At 48.0% G+C, this 12142-nt stretch overlaps 1 protein-coding gene across 17 annotated transcripts in view; it reads left to right on the top strand.

Moving 5' to 3' along the window:
* Positions 1-12142, top strand: part of INPP4A (inositol polyphosphate-4-phosphatase type I A) — a 121839-nt gene that overhangs the window by 55094 nt on the left and 54603 nt on the right. For 13 of the 17 annotated variants that reach the window (XM_014536413.1, XM_014536406.1, XM_014536411.1 and 10 more), the window contains exons 2-4: positions 4473-4555; positions 5427-5634; positions 6263-6307. In XM_014536413.1, the coding sequence (XP_014391899.1) occupies positions 5529-5634; positions 6263-6307 (151 nt within the window). In that variant the 5' untranslated portion in view covers positions 4473-4555; positions 5427-5528. The remainder of the gene's footprint in view (positions 1-4472; positions 4556-5426; positions 5635-6262; positions 6308-12142) is intronic. The other 4 variants (XM_005862211.2, XM_005862208.2, XM_014536399.1 and 1 more) reach the window with 2 other exon arrangements.

Here is a 12142-nt window from a genome sequence, read left to right as displayed (position 1 = left end):
GGCAGCAGGCTTCTCCCAGGTTTGGGTGCCAGTGAGCCATGGGATGCCTCATCACTCGGCGATTGTGGCTGTCCTGGATTTAGGGGTTTTGAGAGAAAACTCTTCCTCTTCTGACTCCGGAGGTGGCCTCCTCCTCAGGGCTGCTGACTCACGTGCTGACTCACTCAGCCTTTCTCTCTGACTTTCTCTCACTGTTGCCTGAGTTAGGAGAGCGAGGCCCAGGGAAGGCTTGCTCTTAGCCCCTGGCTCCCAGCGACAGCGAGAGGGATGCTGGGCTACGAAGGGTAGAGAGAACAGCCCCAGCTGTACTTGGCCTTTGGCTTTGGGTTGTTTCTCAGTTCACCCTGTACCTCTACGTGACCCTGAGAAAGTGTCTGGATTTCTGTGACCTCACCTGTGCATCTCCTTTTCAAGATTATTTTCAGAAGAACCCCAGTGTTTAAGATGAATAAAGTAGGGCTCTGGCCCTGGCCGGTGTGGCTCATGGTTAGAGCATCTGCCCTCACACTGAAGAGTCTCGGGTTCGATTCCCAGTCAAGGGCACATACCTGGGTTGTAGGTTTGATCCCCGGCCCTGTTTGGGGCTCGTGCAGGAGGCAACCAATCAATGTGTCTCACATTGATGTCTCTCTCTCTTCCTCCCTGCCTACCTCCCTCCTTTCCACTCTCTAAAAATCAATGGAAAAAAATATCCTTTGGTGAGGATTAAATAAATAAATAAATAAATAAATAAATACATACATACATACACCCCAGGGGTGACTGAGCGGAGGGGCCAGCCTTCCTTGCCTGAGACAAGTTGCCTGGTCTCTGGAGGCGGGCAAGACTGGCCCCTGGAGAAGCTTCTGACAGTGGTGCCATCCTGGCTGGTCCCATGAAGCTGTGTGAGTCCTGGCCTCCCTCGCTGCCTCTCTGCCTTGCGTGCCCCCCTGCCCTCATCCCTCTACGTCCATATGGCTGGTTCGATGGCCAGTGGCCTGACAGCAGGGACCACGTGGTTCTCCGAGTGAGGAAGAGGAGGCAGTGAGTGTCCTGAGTGCTCCTGCCGCCTTCTCGCCTCCCTACCAGCCCAGTCCTCCAAACCACTCCTTCCCCTTCTGTCCTCTTTATTTTTAGAGTAGTTTTGCTTCTAATGAGCTTCAATCTTCAAATGAGGAAGAAAACGGGGACCATGGGAATATGGGAATCCTTGGTGAATCACCTTAAATTAATGAGACTAATACAGGAATTGAGTTTGTGCAAATTAGCGTTTTGTTCTGGGTCTTGATGACTTAAATTGCAGATTCTAATTAAATGCCCCCAAGTAACCACCAAGTACCTTCTGAGGTCTTTTTGACCTAAAAGCTTCTATGATCTGTGAACTCTATCAAGTTTGTAAAATTAGTCTGTAGATTTTCCCCTTGAAGCATGTCTACCCCCAGAATCTCATAATGCCTATAATACTAAACTCCCTCCTAGGGCAGCGGTTCTCAACCTGTGGGTCGCGACCCCTTTGGGGGTCGAACGACCCTTTCACAGGGGTCGCCTAAGACCATCGGAAAACACATATATAATTACATATTGTTTTTGTGATTAATCACTATGCTTTAATTATGTTCAATTTGTAACAATGAAATTGGGGGTCACCACAACATGAGGAACTGTATTAAAGGGTCGCGGCACTAGGAAGGTTGAGAACCACTGTCCTAGGGGAAAGGCAGGTGGGTGGAGTGGGCAGGGACCCTGCAGGGGAAGGGGGATGGGAGCCTCCCTTGGGCGGTTGAGATGTCAAGGTGAGATGCAGCCCTGTGATAGGAGGCAAGTCTCTGCTGTCCCAACTGAAGGGAAGGTGGCTATATCTTCATGAATAAGCAGGGGGAGGGGGGGAGGTTCAAGAGAGAAGAGCTCCTTCCTGGCTGATTCATCTCCAGATGCCACCTCTGCCTCCACCAGCAGGGGGTGCAGATTTCAGTGATGAAGGGGGTGATAGCCAAGAAAGGAAGCCGTTTCCCCCCCTTCTTCCCCCCCCCCCCCCCATCATGTCCCTAGACATGGCCACTATCTTGCTGTGGCCTCCTGCTGGCTCTTTGCCTTTGTGTCACATTTTTTTAAGGAAGGGCTATAACCAGAACACAGGTGGAATAGTGCGTGGAAAACCCACATGATGCAGGACTGACGTAAACATCTTTCATACTGTGTTGTCTCCATTGCAGCCATTGAAAAAAATTAAACTTTTTATTGAGGTAGGACCCCTCCCCTCCTCCCACCATCAGTACTCACCCCTCAGAAATACCACCATCTAGACTCTAACACCAAGGGCTCATCGGGCTGTGCCCAAACCTCATAGAAACACAGTTGCCTAGATGGGCTCTGTGTGCCTGGCTCTCCCCTTGATATCATTTCTAGGAGTCACCTGTGTAGTGTTTATCTGCTATTGGCGGGCATTTGGGTTGTTTCTGGTTTTTGACTGTTATAAATGTTACTGCTCTAAATGTTCTTCACATTCTTTTGGGAGGAATATAAGTATACATTTCTGTTAGCAATTCCAGATTCTGGGGTGGATGAGTGTTTGGTTTGAGTAGATACTGCATTTTCCAGAGTGGCCGTGCCCTTGACTCCTCCAGCAGTATATCAGGGCCATCACTCCTCATCCTCACCAACACTTGGTATTGCCGTCTTTTCATTTCAGCTATTCTAGTGGGTATGCGCTATCTCATGCCCATGACGTGCCTTTTCCTGGTGGCTAATGAGGTGGAAGAACGGTCCATGTGGTTGTTGGCTTTATTATGACCACGCGAACAGCCGTATGTCAGTGTTCACAGGCGTTGACACTGACACCTGCAGTGGGCACTTGGGTTGGTCTCAGTTTGTCGTTGTAAGTCATACTGCAGTAAGCATCTCTGGATCATTGGCGAGAATTTGTTGTGGACAAATTTTGATAAATAATAGTTGTTTTCCAAAATGCTTGTAGTACTGTAACATGTCATCAGCACTACAGGACAGTCCTATGGAATTTCCTCTAGGTCCGCCCACAAAGCATATTCTCAATAGAACTAACTGCTTTTGGCAGACTAATTTAGGGGAATGTAGGTGTGGGGAGCATTCCTTTTATTATTATGAATGAGTCTGGTCCCTGTTCAAAATGTTTACCACATGTATTACTCTTTTATGAATTCTTACCTTTTGCTACTTGGATTTTTAGTGAGTTTTTAAAATTAATTTGTAAATTACAAATTCACAGATATTAATACTATAAGTACTTTCCCATTTTTATTGCATATTTTTGACTTGTATGCCTTCCGATTTCAGCAAACTGATGCATCTTCCCCTGGTGACTTCTACTGTGACCCCAGCCAGGCCATGCTGCTCTGCTGAGGCACCCGGCTAAAGGTCCCTGGGTGTCCCAGTGGGAGAGGCAGGAGCACAGCCTCCAGGGACTGAGTTTGCCCAGGGCGAGAGCACTGCTCTTCCAGTGGTCTGCACCCCAGGCCCTGGCATTTTCAGATGGCTCATGCGCTGGGCCCCCAGGTTCACCCAACAGCTCCCCAGCAGTGCGAGGACTGAGTCAGAGTCGGGGGGGGGGTCCTGTTTCACAATGGCCCCTGCCTGCTTCACTGTGGGAGGCCAGCAGAGTTTGGGGAGCCCAGTGGAGTTTGCAGAGCCCTCTCCCGTTGTGGAAGGTCTGGTTCTCACTGCACCCCATGAGATGGGTACAACTAGCTTCATCTTAGACAGCAAAATGCAGAGCCTCCGAGGGGCCCAGCAGCTCTCTTCGGACCTGAGGCCTATGGGAGGGAGGACTGGGACTCAGATCCTCACCTCCTCATTTTCCCTGACCCACCCCAGCTGCTCACGTGGCTCTTTTGGGCTGCCCCAAATTCCCCTGGGTCACCCCTGGAGCGGAACAGAGTGTGTACTGTCTAGTTCTCATTCGTTTGGGCTTTGAGCAAAACCTTTGTTTTTGAGCCAGAAGGTTAGATTGGTGTGTGGAGACAGGAACATGAAACAGCTTGTGGCGTTCCCATATTTCTAGGTATTGGAATTATAATGTACTAGAGGCCTGGTGCACGAAATTTGTGCACGGGAGAAGGGGTCCCTCAGGCAGGCCTGCACCCTCTCCAATCCGGGACCCCTCAGGAGATGTCCGACTGCCTGTTTAGGCCCGATCCCGGGGATCTCGGGCCTAAACAGGCAGTCGGACATCCCTCTCACAATCCGGGACCACTGGCTCCTAACCGCCTCTGCCTGCCGGCCTGATCGCCCCCTAACTGCCCTCCCCTGCCGGCCTGATCGCCCCCTAACTGCCTTCCCCTGCTGGCCTGATCGCCCTTAACTGCTTCTGCCTTGGCCCCCACCACCATGGCTTTGTCAAGAAGGACATCTGGAAAATGTCCAGTCTAATTAGCATATTACCCTTTTATTAGTATAGATTCTTTCACAAGAACTCCCTGCGTGTTGACCAGCTTGTTAAGTGTATAACTTTCTATTTTTAGGTGATGGATTTGGATATGTTTCTATGAAGAAATGCCACATGTCACTACTGAAACAAGAGCAAACATGTCCAGTAAGTTGCTGGGTGAGTGAACCCCCTCAAGAGCGGGACCATGGGCCCTTCAGGTAGAGGTGCGGACACACGGAGAGAAGACGGGGCGTCTGGAAATCGCAAGCTTGGAGAGGGGTGTTTTAAACCAGCCCTTCTGCTCAGTCTCATTGCCTGACCTTCTAAAGGGTGGTTCCTTCTAGAGACAGCAGGAATGACTGCCTATGGGGCTGGGAAAATGTGAAACTCACTTCTTGCTGCTTCCCATGTGGCGGTTGTCTGACCCAGCCAGCAGAAGCTGCTCTCAGAGATGGCCACACCCCAGTGCAGCACTCGGCTCTCGAGAGGATCACATATATGTTTTGTGGGAAAGAAAGGCAGGACCGAGACCCACATGAAGTTTCTGTAGTTCTGGGAAGAAAGAGGGCAAGGTTGGAGGGCATGTGCCTTTGTCTGTCCCATGTCCCACCGAGCTGTTGTAGCCAGGGTGGCAAACCCCTTCATGCATCTGTATCCTAACAGAGGTTGTAGCGAATTGGCTTTAAATTTTATGAAATTCTATGAGACTTGCCAATGGGAAAGCTTAATAAAGCAAATAAAATCTCAAAAGCCATGTTTTACGATTGTATGTAAAACATCATTTAAGGTGGCATGTCTTTGTCAGAGAGAACACGATTTCTGTATGGGTCCCACGGGCCTGCTGTGTTGTTGTGTGAGCGCGCTGGGGAGCGTAGGGAACGTGGTGACTGAAGAGACCTAGACCATCAGACTCTTCTTCCCCCGGCCCGACCTGCTGGGACCCTGGCCTTGCTGTGCCTGCTCGCATAGCTCACGCACTCTCTGTGATCTCACAGTGCCTTTCTGCCACCATCTGTGCTTCTTCCCATTGTTCGTTCCCATTTCTCAGGACTGCTGCCACCTTAGGGGATAGGGCTGGATGACAGCTCTTCCCAGGGAGTCAGGCGTGGTCTGACCCAGGAGCAGGAAACACATCATCACCAATGACATCATGACAACAAGAGAGCACAGCCCTCGCCATGGCGCCAGGGCCCGTGCACTGCAGCGGGCTTCCACCATTGATGTGGCAGCTGACATGCTTGGCCTCTCTCTGGCAGGTGAGCCTCTTGGGGCGGCTCCAGTGGTTCCGACATGGCATTTCTGGGAGGGCCATGCATGCCTCCTTGGGCACCTGGTGGACAGTCAGTATGAGCCCTCTGTGACTGCCCCAGGCTGGAGGATGCCTCCTCTGGGTGAGTCAGGATAGGGAGGAGAAAGCCAGCACTCTCCCTGACACTGCCTCCGAGGGAGCCAGTCTGCTGCAGGTTTCCAGCCAGGAGATGATGTGGGAGTGTCCATGGGGCCTGTCTGGCCAGTGCCCAGGCCATAGTGAAAGGCCTGTCTGTTGTGGGTATGCAGACCTGGAAAGGTAGGGGTTTGGTCTTGGAGTCTGAGACTTTCTAGAAATCTCAAAACAAAAAGTTTATAAAATGAAGAAATCACCTCATATAAGTTTTGGATATAAAAATAAGTAGAATGTTGGAGTCCCCCCTCCCCCCAGTTTTATTGAGAAATAATTGACACACATCACTGTATGCATTTAAGGTGTGCGGCATGACAGTTCAATTTACAAACACTGTGAAATGATGATAAGTGTGTTGGGGTTGTGTGTTTTTTGTATAAAATCTGAAAGCAGGGAAAAGTTGATTAAGGCTGATTTTTGTCTGGCATTTCTTTTTTATTCAGGAAATCTACAAGATCCAGATGAACCCATTTTAGAGTTCAGCTTAGGTGGGTGTCTTTCATTGTTTTAGGTAACAATATATGTTGCTCAAAAACAAAAACACAACTGCTGGCCCGAGTCTTAGAGAACTTGCTGCCGCCGTCTCTGCTGCTGACGTGTTGCTGAGAAGATGAACCCGGAGGCTGATGTGGACTTCCTGTGGGTGGGGGGCCTGGGGGACTATGCCTGCAGGGCTGGAAGTGGTGAGCCCACCCTGAGCTGCCGAGACCGGGAGGGGTGAGAAAGCGGGGTTTAGGGCTAGCGGTGTCAGCCACAGCCCAGGCCTGTGTGGTTGAGTTTAGCTTCCTAGTCCTCATTCCCTACTCTGTGACCGGAGGTGATGACACTTGCATGCTCTCCCTCTCGGAGCATCAGAGAGACTGCGCCAGCCCTGGGATCGGGAAGTGTGGCAGGAGAGCAAGGCGGGGTCAGCTGGGAAGCTCCTCTGGGGGCACTGGGCTCTGGTGGTCCTCTCCCCTCCCCGCATCTCCTGGACGGGGGTCAGCATTGGCCGGTGGCCTGGCAGAGGTGTCCAAGAGGTGCTGTGAACCAGATGACCTGGAATTTTATCCAGACTGTGCTGTAAACTCAGTGTCCAGCCTTGAGCCTGCCCTTGACCTTGCTGGATGGGTTTCCTCATGAGTCGTATGAGGTGTTGCCATTTGAGAGACAAGCTCATGATGGTTAAAACAAAACAAGGGCTTTGACAAGTTGCTAAACCCATAAAAATGTAAGTGCATTATCACCAAATTTTAAACTCTGAAAACGTCCTCATTTCAGGTTTCATGCTCCTAAACTAGTTCAGGGTCCCCAGCCGTTGCCAGATGCCTTGGTCTGCAGTGGGTAGTGAGCACAGCTTTGTACGGGTTGCCCACCAACCTGGAACTTTATTGCTCTTTACAAACTGTGATGCCAGTCCAAGTTTCACAGCAGAGTGTGAGCACGCTTCCACCCTTGTCCTACGTCACCCCAAACATCAGGGAGAATAAGAAACAGAAACAGACTCTGTGCAGCATATCATTTCTTTGACATGTACTTTCTTTGACCTTGTCTTCTACTTTCTGCAAGTTCTCTGTTCTTCCAAGTTCTATCTTTTCTTTCATGTTGCGGGCCTTCCGTAAAGTCTGGTCATCTTTGACTTTTCTTTCATTTTGTTTTAAGTCAACATTGAGGTATAATTTGTATGTAAAATGTACCCATTTTAAGTGTAGCATCAGTGAGTTTTGATAAGCAGATTATGTATGTAACCACTAGCCTTGCCATCGCCTCAAAGGATTCTCATGTCCTCAGCCTCACTCCCAGTCAGCTGTCGGCCTGTTTCCATCACTGCAGCGAGGCCGCGAGAGTTTCACATGATAGAACCATGCAGTGCCCAGCCTCTGGGTGTGCCGTGCTCACTTTGGTAATGCTCTGGACTCGCGCTGGACGTGCAGTTCTGCGGCCAGAACTCATCCTGCCTTGCTGAGTGGCTTCCATTGTGTGCACCAACCATAGTTTATTCTGCTGACGGACACGTGGGTTGTATATGAATTTTATATTTACATGAATATAGTTAATGTGTATTTTATATACTAAATTATATATTTTAGATTATAATTTATAGCCTCAAGAGAAGATGGTGTATACATCCAATAAAAACAGGGTGTTCTAAGGAGAAAGAGAACAGTTGGAAAACATGGATAATTTTAGAAATTTAAAATAGGGTAGAAAATATTTTAAAATTCAATAAAGTATGGAAGATATTCAAGGAATTATCTCAGAAAGTAAAACTTTAAAAATGAAATAGAAAACAGGAGAGAAATTGAAATGGAAAATTAGAGAGCAGATTCAGGAGGTCTGAAACTTAGTAGAGAAAAGAGAGAAGAATGTGAGAGAGGAAATGACCAGGCAGTGGCACCAGGGTCTGTCAGGACTGAAGAAGGTGTGTCTGGGTTAAAAATGCCTACCAGGCCCCGAATGTTGAACACACCTGTCCTGAGACCCATCGGGGTGAAATTTCACAGCACGGGTAATCCAGTGAAGACTCTGAAACTCAGAGGAGGTCACATCCACGGACCAGGGATGAAGTGAGTGTGGAGATGCTCCGCCAACGGGAGCGTGAAGGCAGTGGGCAGCACCTGCAGTGCGGGGGGGAACTGTTTCCTACCGAGAATGCTGTGCTCAGCCAGGCTGTCAGTCCAATGTGAGGGTAGGAGGAAACTTGTCTCGGCTACAGAGTCTCAGAAAAACTTACTTCCCCACATCCTTTCTCTGGACGTTGGTGGAGGGTGTGCTTCACGACAAGGGGCGTGAATTGAGAAGAAGGGAGACCTGGGGTCTAGGAAACAGGTAGGGTCCAGCACAGGAGAGAAGTGAAAGAAACCCCACTTGGCTTATAATGAATACTGCTCACAGGATATGGATTTAATGATGCAGAATATGGATTTAACCAAACAAGGAGCTAGACTGATGGAGCACAGAGAGCATGAGAGTTGATAGAATTGAGTTGAGACCCTCACCCCTAGATAGAAATCAGGCTGTTTCTGCATGTGACAAGTCAAGTAATACAGACATAGAGGATGAAACAGCCTTAGAAGGTGAGGGTGAATTTTATGTGAAGTGAATTTTACCACAATTAAGCAAAAAAGGTGAGGAGCCAGATGATTGATCAAATGTTTTATCTTAATAAAAAATATATATGTAGATTAAAATTAAAAAGTACTGTCCTGGCCGGTGTTTCTCGGTGGTTAGAGCATTCACCCGCGGACTGAAGGATCATGGGTTCAATTCCCAGTCAAGGGCACATATCTGGGTTGCAGGTTCTATCTCTGGCCCCAGTTGGGGCTCCTGCAGGAGGCAGCGAGTCAATGTGTCTCTCTTGCATTGATGTTTTCTCTCTCTCTCTTTCTCTCCCCTCCTCCTCCTCCTCCTCCCTCTCCTCCCTCCTTCCCTTCCTCCTTTCTTCCCTTCCACTCTCTCTAAAAAACCAATAGGAAAAAAATGTCCTTGGGTGAGGATTAACAAAAAGGAAAGGACTTATTTTAAAACATTTATTACAGCAAATGTTAGAGGAAAAGAAATTCCTGAGAGAGAGAAACTCAGAGATAGCATTTTGGTGTGAGTCCTTCCAGGTATTTTTGCACCCACACAGCACTATAATGATTTTGGTTTGTAGATGGTGGAATTACTTACAGAAATGTCACCCTAATGTTCTTAACATGGCTTTTTCTCTCATGTAGCAAAATATCACTGGCACCTTTCATTCTAATAAACATGGAACTGCCTCATCGTACTGGGTGCCCAGAGAGAATCTGCGTACGGCTGTGCCACACTCACCTTAAACCATCTCTGTTGGTAGCCCCTAGGTTCCCTCCCGTTTGCCGCTATAAACACCACCACAGTGCACGTACTTGCACATAGATCTTTCATGTATTTTGCTGGTTATTTTCTTAGGACAAATTCTTGGATCTGGAATTGCTGAGTCAAATGATATGCACCTGAAATATGCTTTATTCTTTACCTCAGCAGTGTTTGCTCAGCTGGGATTACAGGTGATATGGTTGGAGAGACAAGGCATGCATGTCAGAGATTAATGGTTTCTGAGGAAATAGGCTGAAAGAGTGATATAAGCAGTGAACAGAAGGAGAGGGGACCGGGGACTGCTGAGAGAAAGCCTTGTGGGAGCTATGGAACTCAGAGCTACGAATTAAACATTGGGTGACATTTAGGTAGGCTGGGTTGGGGGTGAGGCCAGGAGGGAATGTCACTTGTGGGAAGGTGTGTTCTGAAGGTGGCATTTGGCTCATCAGCCCTTAAACTGATAAGTTTTCCCAGCCTTTGGCCACCTGTTATTGCTCAGCCATCAGTTGTATTTGGAAACCCAGCTATTCTGGCCTTGCATGTGTGTGAAGAACCACACCTGGTGAAGGCAAGCCGAGAGGGACCAGACCACGGCTCCCTTAAGGGCACAGCATAAAGGAGAGGGAGGCGGCAGAACAGCCCAATCCCTGATTGCTGCTGAGGTAGACTCGTAGGAAAGATAGAAGAGAACTTAAAACACAAAGCCTTAAAGGTTCTAGAAGTAAACGAATGAAATAACTCAGCCTCAGGGTGGTCTGAGATTTCTTAGAAAGCGAAAGCACTAACTCTGTGCTTCAGCTTGCTATTGTTGCCATAACACACCACCACAAATTTAGCATTTTACAACGACACAAACTTCCTATCTTTACAGTTCCCTTAGGTCAAAACTCCAGTGGGCTCAGCTGGGTCTCTGCTTTGAGCCTTACAGCACCAAAGTCAGCCCATCGGTAGGGCTGCGTTCCTTTCTAGGGGTTTGGAGGGGTTTCCTTGCTCATTTAGATTGTTGGCGAAATTTAGTTCCTTACCGTTTTAGGACTGTGCTCCCATTTCTTTGCCAGCTGCCATTTGAGGCTGGTTCTCAGCTTAGAAAGGCCCTCACCTTTCTTGGCTTGTGGGCCCCTTCCATCTGCAGAGCCAGCAGTGCCAGGTTGGGTCCTTCCATACCTTGGATCTCACCTTTCTCCCTGATCACATCTTTCTGACTCCACCTTCCTCTCTGCTTTAAGAGCTCACGTGATCAGATTAAGACCGCTCAGATGATCCAGAATGACCTCCCATGTCACATCTGAGGATTCCATGACCCAGTCACATCTGCAGCCCTTTGCTGGAGATGTAATATATTCACAGGTTCCAGGGACGAGGACGTGGATACTTTTTGGGGGGGAGGGACAATTTTCTGCCTACCAGTCCCTAAAATTAAAAATCTAAAATAAAATCTAAAAATGTTTAAGAAAATGAATAGATAAACCACAGATTGGGAAAAAGATATTCACAGCACATATACTGGACAGAGGGCAGCTGTACAGTAGAATGCTTACACACCAGCAATTAAAAAGTCAACAATCCAATTTAAAAATAAGCAGAAGTCTTAGTTAGACTCTTGATGAAGTTATAAAAACGGGCAGTAAGCATATGGTGAAAAGATGCTTCACATCACAGAAGTGCAAATTAAAACATCTATTAGAACAACAGAAATAAGCAGTAAGCTCACCAAATGTCAGCGGTGATTGGCATTCCTGCACGTTGTGATGGCTGTAAAATGGTGCAGCCACTTTAGAGAACTGTTAGCTGTGAAGTGAGACCTGTCCTCTGCTGTAACCTCGAAATGCCACCCTTAGGTGCTTGTCAAGAGAAAGGAAAACCGCAGTTCACAGAAAGACTTGAACAGGAACGTTTATAGCACCTTTATCTATAATGGCTCAAAGTGAAGCAACCCAAATGTCTACTAACAAAATGGATAAGAACACTTGGTGCATTTATACAATGGGATATATATAGAACAATATAGGTGAATCTTAAAACATTCCACTTATGTGTAATTCAAGAATAGACAGCAGTGATGGAAGTGAGGAAGTGACTGCATAATGACCGGTTGCTGTGATGCGCACAGAGGCTGGAAGTAAGGGGAACTTTCTAGCCTGAGGGAAAAGTTCTACCTTGCTTTGCTGATGGTCACATGGTACATATGACCCTCAGAACTCAAAAGCCAAGCTCTTTGTATTTTATTATCTTGCTAGAGGCCCAGTGCACAAAATTCGTGCACATTAAAAGGGAATTAATTAGAGGAAATATTTTAATATTGCTATTTGCCCTTTCTCTATAATAGAAGTGTCAGAGATGAAAGAAAATTAGTAAAATGTATATGAAAATCTCCCTCCTGTCAGAGTCTGGGGCACACCGCAGAACCCAGAGTCAAGTCCCCGCCCACCTGCGCCCAGACCCGGCTGGCCCCACCCCCGTCAAGCCCTGCCGGGCAGGAGGGCGGCCTCAGGTCCCCCAGCCCT

Source organism: Myotis brandtii, unplaced genomic scaffold (assembly GCF_000412655.1).
Source record: "Myotis brandtii unplaced genomic scaffold, ASM41265v1 scaffold1612, whole genome shotgun sequence".
Classification (NCBI taxonomy): domain Eukaryota; kingdom Metazoa; phylum Chordata; class Mammalia; order Chiroptera; family Vespertilionidae; genus Myotis; species Myotis brandtii.
The sequence above is the reverse complement of the archived record's forward strand: the minus strand, read 5'-3'. Positions and strand labels throughout refer to the sequence as shown.